Below are 22,350 nucleotides of genomic sequence, written 5' to 3'. Positions count from 1 at the left end.
CATTCCAACCAGAAGACCAGAAGTTTGCTTTTCATTCAGGATTTTATTTTTTTTTTTTCTAAATTTGGAAATAGCGATTTTAGTGTAACAATAATGAAAAAAATCTGACCAAGCATACCTTATCTCTCACAAATCGTTTATTGCTTATTTAAAAACAGCAGTGAGAATTCTGCCCAGTAAATTAACACAAGTGTGAACAGAATATATAGGATAAAACATGCTTACAGAAACTAGTAACTGAAAGTAGGTAGAACACCTACTCAATATAGTTTTTTGTTTGATATAAATGTATATGCTTATAATATGCTTTTGTAAACATAAAGAGAAAGGATATGACAAGACCATTTAAAGAATCTCCAGCTTCAGTTTTAAAATGCATGTAACATACAGTTTAGTAATAGTGAATATATCCAGAAAAAAAATATTATGTTTTTTTAAGTTGTACAACGTGTTTTCTCTAGGAGGAAAACTCACATGGCACAGGGCATCTATTTGAGAAAGGCTTGGTAAACTGAGAAATGGGAAACTTGGAAGAGCTTAGGTATGCATTTTACTGTCAAATTTCCTTTTTCCCCCTTTACCGCTCCCTTAAGCTTTTTGATGATGTAAAGAACTTTGGTACAGCACGCAAGTAGGAAAACCAGCAGTTCCAGCTACATGTCACTCTTCCAGTTAATTAAAAATGGTGGCATGCAGAACCTAGAAAATCAGGTGGTACAACCTAGCAAACCTAGAATGAGAACCACTACCACAGCATTGTCTTGGGACTCCACAACATTATTTTTAAGTTTTTTTTTCCCCTTTATTCTTCTCCCTCTTATTGCTGTTACTTCCCTCTTCTCTACTCAGTTACCCCACCATGAAAACAATCAGATGGGATTATACAAATTATAAATTAATTCCTGATTATATATCAGTTACATTTGGTGACCACTAACATTTGTTAAACAGAAAATACTCTATCACTTCAGCTTTTATTTACTGAATATCAACTAAGTGGACAATGTTCTCTTTAAGACATACCTGCAGTATGAGCGACTCTTTATCACCTTCTAATCGTGCCAATCTCTCTTGATAGGTTTCATTATTAGATGAATGATGATTCACCTGTGACTGGGGGGAAAAAAGTGCTATGAGAATTTTTACAGTTAATATTAAAATTTCAAGCAATATTTAATAAAAAGTGATATAAATTCAGTGGTTGTTATAATGCAAAAAACATGCAAGAACGTGTCTACAGATCAAAACTGTTTCTATCATATGTATCAAGCCTTTTGTATGTACCTTTTTTTAGCTGGATTTTGAATACTTTCTCAATCACGAATGGTATAGGAATAGATTTTGTACTTTCTAGCAAATTATCGTTTCATTGGGAAATGTCACCTTAGCAAGACAAAATGTTTTATTGGAAATATCTGGTCTCAACACTTTTGCCAAAGTCAAGAAATCTTGGTGTTTATTTTTAAACGGTAAAAATTGCTATATGTATGATACTATTCCTAGAAATTACTGAAAGAAAAGTAAAATTTATTTGTTTGCAATTAAAAAGTTATTTAAATTATCAAATTCTTACCAGGAACTACTCTAGCTACTTAATCACTTATGGATTTCTAAATGGCTCTAAGGAGCAAGACCTTCTAAAACATGGGCTGTTCCTAAGTATTATGTCCCATTTTCTACGAATTGTAATACTCCAGAGACAAGCAGCACAATTAAAAACAAATCTGCAGATTTATTTTAAGTTTAGACGAGTCCCACAGCTTCATCCTGCACACTAAAATACTGTGTAACTGTGGGAATGGTGCTGTTTGCTTAGAGCATCTAAAGTAACTCAGGCCCTTTGCAGTTCATTTTCCAGTTCCATTGCAAGCAATGCATTTCTGCCAGGGAATAAAACACTTTAGCTGGCTTTTCAGCTAACACAAGAACCTGACTTCACTGAGTTCTCTTCAACTACGCTAGTCTGCAGCTGACTACTCGTTTATAGTTGCTTGTACAATGGCACCAATACAACTATAATCCTCCCCACAACTGTCCTTTCTTTTCCAACTGAACATTTGTGAATAGGATTTTTTTTTTTTTTAAATATTAAATGTATTCAAGGCTTCTTGATCTCCACTGAGGTCTACAGGCCGAAATGTAAAACAGACAATGACAATAAACATGGTGCTAATTAATGCAAATCAAGAAATTAAATATTTATCCAACCAACAGCTAACAGACACTTTTTAAACCATAAAGTGCTGAACTAGATAGAAGTGTGGCATCTTTATAAGTTGATCTGTGAGGAACTGAGCACCCTTGTCTGATATTTTTGAAAGGAATTCAGAGAATCACAACGACACCAACAAACAGGACTGAAAGGTGCCTGAGGAGATCATCTGGTTCATTATTCTATCTTAGGACAGACAATTATTTGCAATATTATTGTCTTGCCTACTCCTAAAGACCTCCAGAAATTAATTATACAGCTTCCACAGATAATCTACTTCTTAGCTACCCATCATTAGAACATTTTTCTTAATGTCTAACCTGAATAATCCCAGAATCATAGAATGGTTAGGGTTGGAAGGGACCATAAAGATCATCTAGTTCCAACCCCCCTGCCATGGGCAGACACCTCCCACTAGAGCAGTTTGCTCAAAGGCTCACCCAACCTGGCCTTGAACACTTCCAGGGATGGGGCATCCACAGCTTCTCCAGGCAACCTCTTCCAGTGCTTCACCACCCTTGGAGTGAAGAATTTCTTCCTTATATCTAACCTAAATCATCTCTTCAGCTTCAACCTACTGCTTCTTATCATACCAACATGGATATAAGAAAAGGTCCTTCATGTCAGAATTTTTTCACATATTTGAAGACTATCTGTAGATCTCTAACTAGCAGGTCCCTCCTTGGGGTAAACAAACACAAGTTTTTCTGTCTTTTCCTCACAGGCTAATTTTTCAAGATCTCTTTTGTTGCTTTCTTTTGGTTCCTCTTCATCAATTGTTGCTTGACTTCTTTTGAAATTAAGTGCCTAAGAGTAGACATAAGACTCTAGCTGAAAATGTACATAATGCCCTTAAAAAAATCGTGACTTCACTCCCTCTTCTTCTCCTAATTAGTTTTAATTTTTTAGAATTTCTGTGTCCTAACATCTCTGCCCTTCTTTCCCAACATCTCAATGTAATTTTTTCAAACCTTCTCCATTTATTAAAAAATACCACCCTCCCTGCCCCAACCCCTCCACTGTGTTTATAAAACATGCATCTTCAGTTTAACTTAGCCTCTTTGTACAAAAAGTTGGTCAGTCAATCAGTCCGTATGGTCTTAAAGTTCCTTCCTTATTAGCTTTTGAAGTACTATAATGAAAATATGGAATCGGCATAAGTAAACAATACGCATTTCTGTATGTCTGCCTAGATAATGCTTTGACCTCAGCTATGCATCCTCAATCACACTGCCAGCCGTTCTGCCCAGGTAACTCCACTTGCATAGTCTTATACTGTACTTTAGAACCCAGACTCTTTACCCTTGACAGCTAGGTTTCCGTTAAGGTTAAAACTCCATTACATACCATTAAATGAGTTTTCTCAATGGAGGGCCCACAGGCCTTCCCCAGTATGTCTCTGGCCCACACACAATGGTATGGAAGGCTTCCCTGCACCTAGAACATCAAGTATTCAGGGAACAACAGCACACTGCTAGGCAGGAAAAGAGTCTCTTAATGTCAAAAGCTAGTTACGAAGATCATCTAGTCAGGTAGATTTTGTACCCTCTCTCCTGCTGTCATTTGCTATTTTCCTATGCTAGATTTAAGAAAAATACCTGTAACCACTTGTGTAACCACTCCCCCCCGACCTTACAGGCACAGTGAGTCAAATTACTGCCAACACATTTTTACATAACCAATCTGTCATGAACGCAAAACAGAGTTCAACATTTTATACAATAAGGAATTAAGAATTAGTTCAACATCAAATCACAAATAAGATATTCTGCTACACTCACATTTACCAAATGTATAGCCTCTGATGAAATCTGCTGCGCTGAGAGACTGTGAAATATCCTTTGCTGGAAGTCCAATACTCAATACCCATGTAAAACCTAGTGAATCACACCCGTGTGAGCAGAAAAGGTGGTGGTGGGGGAACTGACCCTGCCAATAGGCCAGCCAGAGAGTGCTCAGATAAGTACAGGAAAGTACAGTAGACAGAAAATGACCTGCTAAATACAAGTGGCTGATTGACATACAGCAGTTGTTTAAGACTTGGGAAACCTTTGTGGCATGCATAAAGGCAAGATAAAACAATGTAACATGAACCAAGACCATCTGTGGATGATTGGAGTGCATTCTGCAGTTGTGAAAGTCAGTACCAAGAAAAAACTGAGCAAGTACAGTTAGATATCACACACAGCAGCAGCAACTGAATATAGGATCTGTGACACTAAAGTCAAAAGACTACAGACCACTCGAGTTGGTGTAAGAGCTCACAAACAATAAAACACTAGACTTGTGTAATCACATGACCAAAAGGCCGAATCACCAAGGCCTTCCACGAAGATGTTATTTCAGAAGATGTAGCCTTCAAAGCCAAAAATCATTACCTGCGCTCCATAAAATATAAGCTAAATATGTTAATTATATTTCTTGTAATGAAAGAGAGAAATTGCATAAAACATGTTAAAAAGTTTATGATATATAATAACAAAGTAGAAGGAAAGATCTGCTAAGGCAAGGTGGTTGAAACTACACTTTGATGGTAGTACCACTGCAGATGAAAAGTCAAGTGTATACCATAAATACTTTGCCTAAGGGAGCTGCAAAGCAATGTCTTGAAGCACCTATCTCCATAGAGATTTTGGATATAGTTTAATGCCCATCAGATTGCATCAGATACTAACATAAAATGTTTCCTCAAACAATTCCAAATTAACTGTTTATGCCAGTTCTAGGGTGAGGCGGGGAGGGAAATAAAGGCTTTTGTATTCCATCACCTACTTCAGCTTATTCTTCATCTTTAGTTTCCAAATCTCTCTCTGGATTGTGCTCTTTAACTCGGACATAATATTGGTAGCTGCTGGAAACTTGACTAAGTATCACTTACATGATCAAGCCATTATAGAATCCTTTTCCAAGAAAAAGGCTTAAATATTCCTCCAGAACATGTGACACACACACACACAAAATGAATCAGACTTCAGACTACGATTCAACAGCTTTAACTTAAAATGGGGATAATCATCAAAAATATAAAATGGCATGGCAAGAAAGGGAAGAAATGTTTGATCAACTCAGCTATCTTAATTTTCAACAGCCCTCTAAGAGCCCGATAAGCATGGAATGTTATATTTTCTGGCATGTTATTTTAATAGGAAACAATTCAGCATGCAGCTTATTGACAGAACAGAATGACAACCATTGTATAGCACTTCTGTACAGATATTCTGTTCAGAACCTGCTGTAACAGAACTTCTAGCTGAAGCTTCATAGGCTGTAGAAGTAAGCCCCTTCAAGCAGGCACATATGCAAGACAGTAAAATTGAATACAAGCCAGTTTATGTTCTCCTCATGTGTGCTGTTTCAGTTTCAGCTCAAAGAATCTCCAGTGCAGCTAATTTTAAAGCAAAACCACCAGTTTCTGAAGTTGATCAGCAAGCTGGTACACAGAAATTTGTCACTAGTATCGGGCTGTTGAGGGGGGAGGAGATGGGAAAAGAAACCTGGCAGTCAGTTAGAGTGGTGATTTGTAAGCTTTTTCAGCAAGTCACCCGCCTCTCTTAGAAGACAGATTATGTCATAACCCTCCTCTCTTCTTATTCAGTCACATGAATCACCTTCAGTTCCACTGATAATTGAATAAGATGCCTGTGGCAACTATAATACTTGCATTAATGGGGAAGATCAGGGACATGCTTGAAGTATTGTCTTTTATTGCAGTTTAGAAGCTGAAAACAGGAGTATAGCCAGCAGAGTTCAACCAGTTCTCCCACAAACTTCTAGCAGCACACAGACTGTACTATTAAATTTCAATAGACTTTTCCCAGTCTATTTGGAGTTGATAATATTTAGAAGAGTGTGGATATCTCTTTATTACTCTTCTGGGTCAGCAGAATTGTCGTTATGAGTCACAGTAGTTGCTATTGTGCAGTGATGAGTGAGTAGCTTACACAGTAAACATTTTTATTTTGGCATTTGACTATGGACGTAATAGAAATTTAATCTCTTGGCATGTTAGCACTACCTCAGATACACACCCATCTGAATATATGTACATTCACTCAGTGTACTTGAGGAGGAGGAGAAGGCTGGAACCTTTCATCTGAAGGCAATTAATAAAGCAACAACAGGATTTTCTATTTGCCATTGTTCCTTATTGGTTAAGTGAATGTGGCAGTCACTTTGAAAAAGCTAACAGCATATAGTCTGAAATTAAGTAAAAACAGAGCTAGGTAAATTTCTGTAGTCCTTAAAATAAAAGAATTTTGACCAAATATTTATATTTTATCTGGATAATTTTTCCTAAAACTATTTTCTCCTCCGGACAGTTACATTATTTAAAGGAAGATATCCTTACAGAAGTCATAAGATTCACCTTCAATATCATGAGCTAAATGCCTATAGCACGGGTTTGATTGCTCCACCTCTTGTTAGTACAGGCTATGAATAGCATCTGGAAGGAAGGAAAGAAAAGTATAAGAATAATGTATACCCGCTTCAGGTCAGCCATCAGCTCTGTGCTGCATGCACTTCAAAAGGTAAGGCTTAAGCAAGCTACAAGAGTCATCAGACACCTCCACTTCATATGAAGGCATCTCTCTTTCAAAATAATACATCTTTACCACCGTACAAAGTTTTCCAGAAGCAAGAGACTTTCCAGTTTGCTATGCTCCATCCACTGCAGTTCCAATAGCTCATTTAATTTATAATGTCCTAGAGAGCCCATAATACTGTTTGTAGGAAACTTTAGCATTTATGTTTGTGATGCATTTATGTTTGTGATGCTTAGCATTTATGTTTGTGATGCTTGTTAATATTTTGTGGTTATACCTACATGCCTACGTACCAGAATGGGGGCTGTACCATTTTTATTCAGAATAGTGTGTTCCAATTAAGGCCAGATGGAAAGATAAGAATAAAGCAACAGGATAACAATTGTATGTGAACTCTCTAACCCTAGTCCCTTGGGAGAACCAAAGAAAGTTTGCTAAAGATGAGACACTTTCAGCTTCAGGTAGTGGGAGGTGCCTCAGGTTCCTTAGCTTGCAAAAGTAACTTTTAACAGTGGCAGATTTATGCTTAGGCCGTGTAGAAGAATTCAACATTAGTTACCTGCAAAATGCTTCCCATAAACTGCCGACCAGCTTCTTTATGAGAACTACACAAGAACTTTCCCATATTCTTCTAGAAACAGACTGCTGAGAGACATGCCTCCCTTAGTAATTCCTGCGACCTCAGCTAGGCTTTGTGTCTTACTAACAAGGTATCCTTGAATATCTGCATTGTTACAAACTCTTACAACGCTGTTTCAAACCGGAGCGGTACTATGTGCCTATGTCAGATATCACTCAGCTTCTCTGCCAGAATAAACTAACCAGGAGAGTTCTGAAATTGCCAACACAGTATCACATGCCATGAAGTACAGTATAGCTGTACCCATTGCAAAGTTTTGCCTTTCTGATATTAGGTTAGATATTATCAGAGAAAGTTCTCTCTCTTGTGAGAAATACTACCGAAGACTAAAAATTTTTATTACTGGCAAAAGGCAAAAAAAAGTAAAATGGAGAAAAAAAACAGTAAACAAAGGAAAACACATTAACTGTGCCTCATACACAACTGAGACAAGGCTAAATTGTGTTTTGGCTCTATCCATCTGCTCTTACATTTTGTTGTCTGCTCTGTCCATACCTATGGCCATTTTTGGCACAGCACTTTTCACAGGTCATGCTAACACCAAGAAAGTCCAATGGAAAGTGCTGAAGTGTGGTGACACCTTATTTCAATTTGATCTAAATATTGCTTTGTCCCTGCTGTCGTTGCATGATGCTACTATACACATTATGTGACAAGACTACTGCTTAAAACCAGATCCTCTACTCTAAGCATCTGAAAATAGCAATTGTGTCTGTCATTCTGCCTGCCTGGATCTCGTGATTTTTGTATTTGTTTGCTGCCCTAACCCAGTCCAAGCCGCAGATACCATGCAAATCTAGCTTAGCCAACCAACGGCAACATCAAAACTGATCCTGGTCTCTGAAGTGATTTCTGCTCATGATGAAATTGGAGCCAGCTCTGGCATACCTCACCAAGGGTTTATGGAAGTCTGTTGCAGTTACTCTCTGTTAAGTGCCATTTGTTACCCTGGAGGGTACTTACGCTTTCATTATCAGCCAAAGAGCAACAGTTTATGATTGCAGGGCCCGAAATCTTTATGCCACACTCAGTGCCAGACATGTGACATTAAGATTCTTGAGCATGAGATTTAAATAAGCAACTTAGATTGTTTCAACTTTTTTTTTTTTTAAAAATCACTTGTCAAAGGAATTTGAGAGCAGACTGCTTAAGTTCTCCTGGGAACAACTCAAGATCATTTTCAGTTCTCTTCCCTTCCCCCATACGCGTTCACCCCCTTACAGAGCTTGCAAGGAGAAGCAGAAGTATTGATATTCTCCTTTCTGTACCCTACATAAAGTAATTACATGCAACAACAGTTAACAGCATTATTAATGTCTGTAAAAGCCTGTGTTACATTGAACACAGTATCCTTTCTGAACACAGTACTTGAAAATCATGCTAAAGACACCCTGCGTTAGCCCCTCCAAACCTGTGAACATTTCAGTGTGAGACTTTCTTCACTGAAGCTATTTCCTGAGCCCTTTTTCATTGTTAGTGTCCTCAGTGTATCCTGAATGCCACGCAGTCTGGTAACAGCACACCTTAGCCTTTTGTTAGCAAACCTATTTTTTTAGAAATTAAATTTAAACCAGGAAGCAGGGGTAGCAGACATACCGTATTCAAAACCTCTTTTAAACAACAAATTAATATATGACCTCAAAAAACACTGAAGAGTTATTTAGTTTTAACTGCACAGAGCTCAGGTTAAACTAGTAGTATAATGTTACCAACTGCTACTTCCTGCTCTCTCTTCACTGTCTTCTCCCCATCCACACTCCAGAAATGTAAAAAATTCCAGAACCTGATGTAAATATTTTGTAAATTAATTTCAAGATTCTCAAGCTTTTATTGAAGACTGACATTATATCATGGCAACTTTATATTCATTCAAGAAACTACCCAAATTAAAGGTCCTAATCACATTTCACATAAGTATTTCCCTACCTTTTCTGTTTATATAGCAAAAAAACATAGTGCATGTACATATGTACACATGTGTGTTTTTAATCCACTGCCTTGCAGAAGCACTAACATAAATGGCGTGCATAGAATTTGCAAGAAAAGTACACACAGGTTAAAATGGATTTTAAAAGCATAACGAGAGGATGTGTTGCTTACATGACACACAATTACATTAATATTGTAATTAAAAAACCAGTACACTATGAAGGATCGATTCACATCCCATTCATGAATTTTTCAAACACTCAAAAATAAATACTTAGAACCTAAAAAAATCTAACAGCTGACAAAAACAAAATTATTTTTCCAAGGTGATGAGACAACTTCACAAACCTACTTTTTTCTTTACAGTAAGACAAAAACAATCTCATGCAGTTAATTCAAGTTCAGACAGTTCGACACAAAATTAGGATTTTAATAGCACTGTCTTTTTAAAAAACATAATTTTATCAGAGTAACATGCACAGGAAAAAAATACCACCATTTTTATCCAAAACAAAGGCATCCTAAAAGTTCTCATACAGTTACCCTGATGAAGAATTGATTAAGTGAAGAACTAGTGCAATAATTTTTCATTTTAAAGCACAACATATTCTCATTTTTTTGCCATATATTCCTATGCAGGATTTGCTTTGCTGTATTACAATCTCAGGAAAGCACGAGCTCTTGCTAGAATCTATTGCCATTTGTTCAAAGTTTGATCCTAGAGTTTCATTTTTAAAGACAAAGACAGCTGATTATCTCCCCCCTCCCTAAGCCGCCGCCTCCTCCGACATGAAGAAATGTCTTTAATTCTTTTTTCATGAAGAAGCTTACAATATTTTATGTCTGAGCCACTTTTGCAAAGCTGAGAATTCTGACTAAGATTTGCTAAAGTGCATTTACAAAGAGAAAACAAAGCCCAGCAAATCACTTACCCTCTTTAGCCACGTGAAGTGCTTGTAAATATCAATCTCACCATCCATGCTTTGGGCCCATCTCAGCAGTTACATTCCCAGGGTTAAAAGAAACTTTTGGAAGCAAGCGCACTGCTTTGTTCTACAGGATATAGCTGTGACTTCTTCCCCTTTCGACCCTCAACTTCTAAAATCTTGAATGCGTGTTCACATTTTAAGCTACATCTTCTGCTTCTGTCCCACACTCTTATCCCAAATGCTTCTCACAGATGTATATATAACACACAACTGTATAAACTTCAGACTCTCCCCCAAACATCTGGTTTTTTTAAACAGCAGATCAGTTAGCAACAAGAACAATGTAACTCTAAAAATGTCAAAAACATAACTTGCTCAATGATCTTTTAAAAAGGATCTTTCAAGAATAGTATAAATCTGCAGAAACTGTTCCCTTTTAATGTTGAACAACAAGCTAAAAATTATTAAGCTGTCACCGAGAAACTATTTTCAAGTAATGCTTTCTCTGGCTTTCTGTTTCAAGAGTGGCTGGAACTCATTACCAAAGACCCCCTATTTCCTGTCTCTGTTTTACTCCCTGTTTATCGTAACACTACACAGCCTTCTCGGTTTATTTCAGGATCAGACTAAACCTAAAAAAAAAGGTCTGCTCTTTGAATTACTTGCCTGTTGTCTCAAAAGACATTATAAAAGAGGAGGAATTCAAGGACGATCCTGTGGATAAGTTAATTATCCCATAAATACTGCTATTGCCAAAGAGGCAATTTTCCATCTTAACAGAAGATGATGATACCCTTCTAGTATTGTTGTCTGCTCTTGCTGAAGCCTCGTAGCATGGCAACTTTTCAAACTTGCAACACTAAGATAAACGCATATGCAAAGCAATGCTCTGGCAAGAAGGGAAGTTTAAAAGCGTTTCCTGTTACTGCGGTGTCCTCTAGTGCCTCTACACAGTAGTTATGATTAAGTTCTAATTTTTCCCAATAAACTCCAGTTTCCAATGCTGTATCTCCCACTAGTTAAAAGCGACTTTGGCTTTAAACCTGGCAACTGATTGTTCCACACACAAGGACAACTGCTTGGGCAATGCCTATTAAGACGAAAACGCAGCTGTCCCCATGGGATTTTTGTGATGATCTCAGAACATTTACTTATGTCCCCATTTTCTTCAGTTTCTACAGCCAGACTCACTCCTGTATTTAAGGCAAAGTAAAATAACAATTTGAAAAAGCCCGTGTCAAAGTTGCTCATCATACTACATATGTTTATGAGATATACAAAGAACTCAAAGTCTGAAGCTGTACAATGCCCTGAAAAGCAGTTCTCACAGGGACCTGCCTCACTCAGCCATCTACCCACTTTCCAAACTGTGGAAGTCACAGATACAGGAAGGAGTTTCTGCAAAGGATGTGAGGTTTTATTATTTCAACCATTCTTGATACTTTTAACCTGACAGACCTCTTTTTAGAATCTTCCATGACACAAAGCAAGGGGGAAGGATATAAACCTAGACTTCCAGCTTTCTTCATCTATTTATTACCTGTTATTACTCAAAGTCATGTGACAAGAAAAATATGAATGGTTTTTAGAAATTTAGTGCTGCAAGTCTTCTAAAGATGCTAAGATACCTAACATCACCAGTAAATGTGACAAGAGAACCATGCCACAAGACAGATCTGAAGAGGACTTGGGTTTCTCTGTAGATAGAACATACTTATTCTACGCTAGTTGCAGAAGTTTTTATTCTAACTTAAAGCTGATGAGAGCAGCTATTTCTTGAATAGCTCACACCATCTGGCAAGAGCCTTAGTACATTGTCAATGGTCCATTTTTGAAAAAAAAATCATAAAAATTAAGATGAACTTAATATAGTACACTTCTCTATGCATGACAGTCTCTGTCATGGCTGACAAACTGAAGACTGAATAGGGTTCTCTTGACATTAAAACATTAACTCCTTACAGCTTAAGGCATTTTTTTCACCATTTCAAAACATAAGCTCTAAGACTCTCATTTCAGATTTATTTAAGGGAAGAGGGAAACATACCTCTATTAGAACATTCCACCACACATCATCTCTTAATGACTCTGTATTTAATTTAAAAAACTACAGAAAAACTTTATTACTCCGCTTACTAGTGCCTCAGTGTAGCATTTGCAGGTAAGTGAGTATCCATTTTCTTCTCTTAAAAGTATTTAAAATTACAAACATACCTTATTTCTGGCTTGCCATTTGTCCTGGATTTCATGCAGTTTCTTAAGGTCATTCTTCCTGATCAAAAGGTAAACGTGTCTGAATTTTCTGCATCTTATCAGCCACAAACGTTAACAACACACATTCCAGACAGTCACATGTTCACTTGTAGCCTGTCACCTGCATGCTGAACTCTACATCCTGCTTGAGCTTTGGACTGAAAAAGTTTCAAACATCAACTGAATGCAAATCCATTGCCCCAGATTTGCTTAGAATACTTTTCTGTTTCACTGGAAAGGCAGGTTAGCTTCTCTGGGCAGTGTGAAAATAAGGAAATATGTTGCAATCTGAGGATTGCTTCATTGGTTACCACTGTTTCTTACTTGTAGGAAATCCATGTCTGCATGTACTTCTTTGCTGAGCACTAACTTCTAGTTCAATGGAGAATTAAAAAACAAACAAACAAAAATCCCTCACTATCACTGCAGTACCACTACCATTAAGTGTTACCCCATTGAGAGAATGATCTAGCTATTTCTCCCTTCCCCCACCAAATTGTTTATTTTCTCCAGTGCCATCCCCGAAAATAAATGAAACCAAACATTATGGTAATATAAATGCAATGTAGGGCACTAAAATGTTTAAAATTAACAAAGTTTATATACTCCACAAGTTGTATGAAAATCCATTAGGATTTCTTTGCCAATTCTGTACTTTGACAGAAAACTGCCAGCTACTGCCACTGTTGATAGAACTAAAAAATCATCAAAGATGCTAGCCACATGAACATCTGCTGATACATAACCCAAAAAACATTCAGCTAAGCAGCCCATTACTGTATGAGTCAGAATGTCAAATATTTCAAACAATATTTTAAACAGTAAATAGACATGCTGTAACTGCTTTGAAAGTGAAAGTAACAGAATGCTTTCAACAATCAGCTATACTTCCCATGTTCATCAGTTCCAGACTTATGAAGAGGAAAAAAAACACCCACAAATCCTCTTAGAGCTGTGGAGGGAAGGGCAATCTGATTGTCCGGTGTATCCTTCTTCTACCAACACTGGAGCTGAGGAAGCACAGAGTTGTTCTTCCACCACTATCTCTCTTTCTCCCACCCAGCTGAGGCCCTATGAACATTATAAACTTGTATTTATAACAGTTATTTTAGGAATTTTACCTTTTATTCAGTTAAATTTGTGCTGAAACACAGTTTTTTGTGATCTTTCAGAGCAGCACAAATGCGAACTGTCAACGGCATTCTTGTATGGGCACTGCATTGCCTGGGAGGTTAGAAGGCAAGGAAGTAGGAAGCTGAGCAGTTCTTCAGCTTCCATCAGGTCCAGGTCCCTGGAGCATAGGACCTCTATTCCTTTGCAGCAATAACTTTTAGATAATTATGGTTTCAAAACCCATCAGCCTCTGAAGACTGTAAAATAAACTTGGCCTTTCAGGCCAAGAACTGAAATGACTAACTATGCCTCATCAGGAGAGTCCCGTTGAGTATGGACAGGCAACAAAAATTTACTCATTCCCAAGAATTAGTATCAACTTTTCCTACATCCATTACTCTGTGCTCTTCCCAATCCTAGCTGCTTTGGAAAATTTCCTCAGTGTGCCAGTTCACACACCTGTCATTCTCATGCTGCAGAAAAATGCAAGAAGTTCAGAGTAAAGAAAGAGAGAATATGAGAATATGTCTGCACAGAATACTTGTGTAAAAAGAAATCCAAGCCATTTGTGCAAAAGAAAATGGAGGAAGAAATCCTTTCTACATGGTGAGGAATGGAGGAAGAAATCTAGATAAAGCATTTCCAGCAAGATAATTTGTCTTACAGTCTTAATCACGAATAACTGATAATTTCTAAGTGACAGAGAAAGACAAAACTCTTGGAACAAAGGGAAAAAAACCCTGCATTTGGTATATGAGCACATTTGCTTTACTTGTGATAATTTAAAAAAAAAAAACAACACAAGTATCCTGGGAAACAGACTAGAAACAATGTTATGTAGATACATGAACAAATACTCCTTTCCTAGCATGAAATGTGCTCAATCCAAATGGCTCAATTCTTTGATTGAAATCTGTATTTCAGAAATAATCAGACTTAGATGGCCATTAGTTCCAAGCTAGCATGGTTAACCCTCACCCTTATTGCATATTCAGGGAGCTGGGAAAGGTAATACTTGAAACAGGTGCTGACTTCTTTGGAGTCATTCCCGTCTGCAGGCTGTATGATATCACGTATCTCTAGCACTACTATTCCTTTCTGGTTATTGCTCAACTACTAACTAGCTCTCTTTCCTTGGCTTGCATAAAGAATGTATTACCTATACTGAGATGAAGTTACTGTTTATTAATTCATCCACAGACATTTGCACATTCTTGGCAGTTTCAAACATTCCTTGCCATATGCTGGAATACTTCTTCCAGCCCAAGTTCGAGAAGAGCTGTAACTTTTTGCATAAAACTTATTTAGAAGAAAATGTAGATTGTAAGAAACTTAAGTACTATATTTTTGCCTAAAAACCTAAAAAATGTTTTTTACTTAACAGAACAACAAATCACTGTCAACACCGTGCCCGCCCCCCCCCCCCTCCCAGTTGCTACAGGCAAGGAATGAGTATACTGATATGTAAAGAAAATATTTCAAGAAATATATTAACATTCTACCACACATCATATTACAATAAATCCAGTTTAGTTTTCATTCTGAAAGGTTTCAAAGCACTGCTGAAATCATTAAATATACAGTAAATCAGTATATGAAACATTTGAAACAAGATATTTACCAAATATTTGCACATACATCAACAACATTACCAGGTAACATTTTGCTTCTCCTCAGTATGACACACATCAGATTTTCTCTTTTAAATTTCAGAATGAAAAAAATTGTAAAAAAAAAAAACCCAACAAACAAAACAGAATAAGCTACAGATAAACCTTCACAGTTCTTATTTCTGATAAGGAATATACAAATATTCATTATTTTCTTCTTGAGCATTTCATTATTTCAGGAAAATAAAGCACACGTTTATCTACTTACGAAGAAGAGTAGCATACCAACATGCTGTATACAGTGTCTAAAATAAGTATAATTTGTTTCGATTTTTGAAAAATCACAAAACCTGAAAATATATTTAGTTGCATTTTAACTAAATACAGGTCTGTGTACCACTGTTATTAGCATACTATTCCAAAAGAGAATGAAATAATTTTGTTGTGAGTGGTATCATTGCTATGTTAGTCATAACTGACAACATTTAGCAAACGCGACAGGTCAACCTACGCAACTGCTGTAAAATCTGAATAAAAGGTATGTACAGAAATGCCTCAAACTTATGCCCTTCCTCTAACATCCAATACCTCCAAACCAATATGAGACCTTTAAAAAGAAAATTTTGCCCTCAGCTTCTTTACATGATCATTACCTTTATACTTTATCTGTTACCACCATTGTTTAATGAAATAATTCTTACAAATCCCTCTGTTAGCTCATTTATGGAAAACACTTTCTGATGTTTCCTCCAGCTACACTTAAAAAGCAGATACTTCATAGTACTTACATTTATACATTAATGTTTGTTAAATTAATACAGCGTATCATATTTAAATCAGTGAAAAGCAATGCAGCTGGAAATTCTAGTGACAGATCATACTGTGAAACGAAAAAGGGACACCATGCATAACATTAGACACAAAAGGAAAGACAAACTAGATATTCAGCGACTTAGTGCAAAGGAAGGCACTGTACGCAACAGCTGAAAAAGTCTTAGACAAATGGAACTGAGTAACTCATATTAATCGTTTTGAAGGCTAACATGCAATTTCTGTATACAATCATGGCTTTCTACAGAGCAGTCCTCTATTTTCTCTGACAGCATCAAGCTGTGGGTAGTCCAGGTAGGTGAGGATTGCTTCCAGGGCTAAACTTGATCATACATCAGTAGACTACCTTGAAATCTTGGAAAACTTAACATATGAAAACACGGGCCTTGCCATTATAACAGGAATACTACCTTTCTTCAATGAGTACTCTAAGCCTAAGGCCATAACATAATTCTGTTTAGTCAGTTCTGGTCACTATAGTTTAAAGGTGGCTCTGTTAAGCATTACTGACCATCACAAAGGTGAAAGAAAATGCTGAAAACTAATCTCACCATGTCATTTTTGAGGTCTAAATCAGCCCTACTCACTGCAAAGCTATTTTAAGCTTTAGTTCTTCACACAGAGAAGGCTTTCCTACCTCTGCTGACAGCTATTACAGTAAGCAGTCATAGTCAGAGATGATAGGGTTGACTTCCAGACAAAGCAACCCCACAGGACATAAAAAAAAAAAAAAATTAGACCTGGTTTAGAAAAAATCCATGCAAGCTGTGTACACACCCTTTCCACCAGCTCCAAGGACCTCTCTAGTATTCATAAATAGCTGAACATATGAAGGTCACTTCTCTGCTGTTTCTTGTGTGCTGCGAATTGCTCTAAAATGCTTGGGGAACTCCAAGAGGACCAGATCTTCCAGGAGTTCAGAGCTTCCTTGCATCATCAACTCACTGCAAGGGAGCTAGAGCACAGTGGAGGACTGGGTCATACAACTTTCAACTCTGACTACTGCTCAGAAAACATACTTGTCTAATGTTTCAAGTTGGCAAAAATAAACATGAATGCTTATGGAATGACGGCTTTTCTACACTGTCCCAAGCAGGCTCTACTGGTCCATTTTCAGTTTAACATGTGTTAATACCACTTGGCAATGGGGAAGATTCTGCTATACATAGCTCCATCGTGACTCTCAACAGTTGAGTCCCAGGGTCAAATCTACCAGCAGATAAATATACTGGCTTTAACTGGCATTGCTCAGAATATTTTCTCTTCCCACTCAGCTGTTGCTGAAAAGTTCTATTGATACTTCTATAAAAAGCATTTTTTCAAGTATATTGAAATGCACTGTATTGCGGTCATTTTCTGCCACTGTTCTGCACAGATAACTCTGTAAAATGAATCTTAGACAAAGTGAAATAAAGAGACCAGTGATTATTCCAGCAGAGTACTTAACACATGCTTAAAATAAAGCTTTGAAGTAATTTCAAAACTTCAAACTCCATCAAGCCAGAAGTCTGAACTGGGGTTTACTGTTTTAATCCAAGTCCCTGTGAAGACACTGGGGGAAAAAACTTCCTTGACTTTTAACACACAGTGGAAACAATCTCTTCTGAACATCAATCATGACCAAATGGCAATGAAGACTCTAAGAAATTTATCCTATTTCTGCTAAAAAGTCTGGTTTTACCACTACAAAAGCAAAGAGCATGAAACGAGACAAAGAACAGCATATATCACAAAGCAAATCACATTATTTTAACAAATTACCACACATTCCTCTACAATTTCTTCTGCTCTACACCCCTTCCTGTTTCCTCAAATTTAGAACCTTTAGATAGATTTTCAGAATTGCGCTTTCAAGAAAAAACATAATCAGGAAAATATTAATGAGTTTTCAAGAACCACCATTTTAAGGGTCAGTATATAAAGCTACATAGTGAAGTGGCTTGCTTTAAATAAAAATGTTCCACTGAAAGGAAGATCATATTTTGCAATCCTGAAAATAAGGCTTTCACTCATGCTTAAAGTCATTTTAGGACCACTGTAAGAACACTGGGGTTCCTCTTTACTGAGGAAAGGGTTCCATAAAGATGAATAGAATTTAAAAAAAATCAACAGTGTAGAAGTTCATTTAGAGTTATGAAATGAAACTGTAACTAAATACATTCTCTCATAGCTCACCGAGTCAAACACAGTCAGTTGTTACTGCAGCAGTTAATTTTTAATGCTGAAATTACTACTTGCTTTGTGATATATCATGTGGTCACTAGCAATACTAAAATATTTAACAAGAGGCATTGAAATTATACACAAAATTGTTTTATATGGACTTTCCATGATAATCCCCAGGTCTTTTTGTTCTGTTCTTAAGGCCAAAGAATTTACAGTTGTAAAGCATGTAAAACACTCCAGACATTCACTCTGAGGCAAAAATTTTTAATACAGTTCTTAGGTAGCTAAAAGTATGCAATTAATGATGCTTTACTCCATTTTAGCTTTTGTCAAAAGATTTGTGCAGTTATAGCCATTATTAAATCTTCACTCTATGATACATAGCAATAATCTTTCTAATCTCAGCGCTAACGTCGTCAAACTTATTTAATCTATCTCAAAGCAGCAGCAGCACAGTTACTGTGCCCAGTTATGCTGTAAACGCAAGAACTTGATACGTTCACAGATCCCAGATCACAGAAATGCAAAAAGGGCCGTTTCGAAAAGCGCACCTTTAGTTCCACAACTGATGTGCCTCTTCCTTAGGCGATTGTAGATGATAAGAACAAAATCCAACTCCATCAAATCACTGAAACATCAAATCCCTAGCAATGGTTCCATAAAAAAGGAACAAAGCAGATGCTTTCAAAAGAGGAAGTGAGCAAGGTAGTATCAGGTATGAAAAACAATGTCTGAAGTTTTCACACTCTAAGCATATGTAAATTTTCCCACATCTTTGCTATTTACACTTATAGTAGACAGACCAAAGAATGTAAGTTACAATTGTTTCAAGCCCCTCCCCGCCAAAAAACCCATACAAAAAACCACTCACAAAAAAACCTCTGCAAACAAAAAAACCCCACAAAACACAACTTGGTGATGTTTCATGTCTCATAAATTCCATAGTTTGGTACTATGGAATTGAAGGGAGGGAAGACTCTAGTGAGACCAGCTATAGCATGTATAATCACCCCAGAAGCTTCCTGACTGATCAGTAATACACCGATGTGCCTCAAAGCAGATTAAAAGGCTAAATTCCACAGTCTTGTTTATTTGAACACTAGGGGTAGTTCAGCACTCTAGCTGGCAAAGACTGAAGCTGCAAAGCTACTTGAATTATAAGGCCAAGGGGCAATTTTCTACAGAGGTATTTTTCCCATTCTAGTACAGCTGAGCACTAGTTTCTAGATGATACTCCAATGCAAACAAAAAATACAAAGATGGTTCAGATACTTTCTGTCCTCTAACCTGCAATCCCAACTACTGCTGTGTGGCACAAATAGAACTAGCAGGTACAGTCATACTCTGCCCCAGAGAGCTTTCAGGGCTGCAGTAAGTTATGATGATTGCTAATGCAGAAGGAGCACACAAGAAAGAATTGGGACTTCTATTCCATACTTCTGCTCAAACCAAAATGCTAGCAGTTAAATGCTGTCATTTGATGCTATCCAGCAGGAACTAGTCTTGAGCCATCTTTCTCACTCCCCTTTCTGTGGTTTCCCATAAAACCTAATACAGGACAGTAGCAAAACACAAATTCAAATTATTTCCACAAGGCATATTGTTTGCATTCTTGATTAAGCATTGCAGCTGCAACGATTTTTAGTACAATTTTCAAGCACACATTATGTGAAGAGGAATCATAAAATAACACTTTTATTGAAAGGAGTATGCTTATCTCTTTTTAAAAATAAGAGTCAGATTACTTTTTGTATCTTTAGTTTCTAAGGTGTTCCTAGTCAGGATAAACTGGGAATATTTTTGTCCTCACCTATTCCTGTTAGAAACAAAGCAGTTGATGTATTCTCTAAACCAGTGGCTTATTCAGTGCATGCTTGAGCAGCCTCTAGGTTCAAAGAAAGGTGCATGGAACCCCAAAGTAAACAGATGTGGAATTAATGACCCACAAAAGAAAATTCCCCTCCAATCCAACCTATAATAGCTCTAAAAAAAAGCTCAAAAGCATCAGTTCACTCCAAAGTCCGTTACAATGCAACTATTGCTACTATCAATATCAAACATTGTTTTATGTAACATTTCAGTTGAATACAACAATTAGAATATATTCCAAATCTTTGTACTGAATTCTTAGCCTCCGTAGCAAATTCCACTTGAGAGCATTTGGCATCTTCTACGTAATGACCTTTTTTTAATCTGACAGATACCATTTGCAACAATTGGGGACCCACACGTCAGGTGTGCCTATGTGAACTCCTGGGGTGCTTGTTCACCAGCACATGGGTTAGCAGACTACAGGGAGCTCCACACGTACACACAAAAGCTAAAGCACCCACGTGTCCATTAGGAGATGTGTAAAAATTGGGGAACCCACATCCACAGAAGCAGCTGTTTGTTCTTGTAATCAACACCAGCTGTGGGAGAGGAAATGTGTGCGTGCAACCGTGAATGTGTATGTGTGCACGTCTGTGTGATTTTAACTTTTTGCAATTAGTTACAGAACTGCATTTAGAAATGTGTAGGTGTTCCTTGAGATTTCTTAAGCATCCAGTATTCTGGTTTATCTGTTGTGTTGTTGTTGATGTGTTTAAACCACGCGAATTGAGCAGGGTTTTTCTGTGACATTCCACCATTTCATAAACTAATGATTAACAAACTTCTTTTGAAGCTTCCAATGTGTAGAGATTCATTGAGCTACAGAGTTCTCGCTCTCTATAGCTTACTACCTTGATTATCCTTTTTCATATTATCAAGTACCATGTTCCACAGCTCTGGGCTGGAACTAAGGAATTTTCAGTAACTATTTCATATTTCATAACTATGAAATACCTATTCCCTTTCACTGAACTGAGCTGAATTTCATCAGACTTCGTCTCAATTTCCAAGTTAAACTGCTGCTTGTCAGTGGAGAAAGCTCTTGCAAATTTGAAGTCCACAGAAGCTGTGTGCATGCTTACAAATTATTTGCATTTTTTAAAAAAATATAAAAAGGTCTACAAATACATAGATTGCTACCCATTTTTGGTGGTTTAGAATTGAAATTTTTTATAACTAGTTATAAACCTGTTTGTTATCTCCAGCAACGGACCAACAAAACAAAACCAAACTCAACAAACCCACAGAAAAGGTAACTCTTTTGCTAGTTCATTTTTACTACCTTTTCTCTCATCAAGGACAAAATAAGGTCTTTTATGAACTTCTTATGCTTCTATATCTGCATTGCTTTAGTAATTAGCACATAAAGTGGTAATATCCTCAGCTTTCTATGATTGCTCACCATCCCCTGCAGTTCTCCAAGTATGCAGATTTCAGTTGTCATAAAAGTAACTAAAGTATCAAAATACTTGAATCAATGGTATTTGGAAAAAAAAAAAAGCAAAAGCTATAAATAACTACTCACCAGATTCTCTTCAAACCACTCACGTAGACACACTGCCGTGGCCCCTGGAATTTGATTTCGCAATGCTTCTTTCTCTTGAGGATCCTCTAGCATTTCCAATGCCATCTTTAGATCTTCCAGGAGATGCAAAATTTGAAATGTGCCCAAGTATACTGATGGAGCAGGTGACACAATATCATAACCACCATTAGCTGACTTTGTACCTAAAACAAGTAAAAACAGGAGAGACAATAATGTTAAATAATTGGTTTTAAGTGACAAATACATAGGTAATGCACACTACAACATTTGGATTTCAGATACTAACTGAAAAGTATCTGTATTTCAGGCTGAGAAATACTTGAGTTAGTCTCTAGATAAATAACAAACACTGAAGAATTAAATGTGAGAGGTATGTACAAGAATATTAAGAAAGAATTTTGACCTAGAAAACATCTGCAATGTCTGCTAAATTACAAACACCAAAACCTCACCACAAATCACCTGTAATATTCCATGGTTACCATGAGATGTCACTAACTTCTCAGCTACGTAGTTAGAAGTCTCCACTCAGAGCAGTGTTAAGCAACCTAAGAAAGATTGATGCAGTCCTTTGACAAAACTTAGATGAAAATAGATGGTGTTACCAGAAGTAGAAAAATATGTGACCTTGAGCAGGTTTAAAACCTTCCCTCAGAGAACAAAATCCAAAGAGTTAGCAATAAAAATGGCTAATGAAACTTCGCT

General features: G+C 37.0%; 1 protein-coding gene across 2 annotated transcripts in view; it reads right to left on the bottom strand.

The window, feature by feature from the left end:
* The window catches only part of PPFIBP2 (PPFIB scaffold protein 2), an 85,553-nt gene that overhangs the window by 48,978 nt on the left and 14,225 nt on the right, over window positions 1–22,350 (bottom strand). For both annotated transcript variants that reach the window (XM_086612844.1, XM_086612845.1), the window contains exons 2-3: window positions 21,625–21,827; window positions 1,024–1,113 (exon numbers count right to left, since the gene is read on the bottom strand). In XM_086612844.1, coding sequence (XP_086468970.1) covers window positions 1,024–1,113; window positions 21,625–21,827 — 293 coding nt within the window. The remainder of the gene's footprint in view (window positions 1–1,023; window positions 1,114–21,624; window positions 21,828–22,350) is intronic.

Source organism: Tauraco erythrolophus, chromosome 6, assembly GCF_009769465.1.
Source record: "Tauraco erythrolophus isolate bTauEry1 chromosome 6, bTauEry1.pri, whole genome shotgun sequence".
NCBI classification, from domain to species: Eukaryota; Metazoa; Chordata; class Aves; order Musophagiformes; family Musophagidae; genus Tauraco; species Tauraco erythrolophus.
Note: the sequence above shows the minus strand (reverse complement) of the source record. Positions and strands in the feature narration are given on the sequence as shown.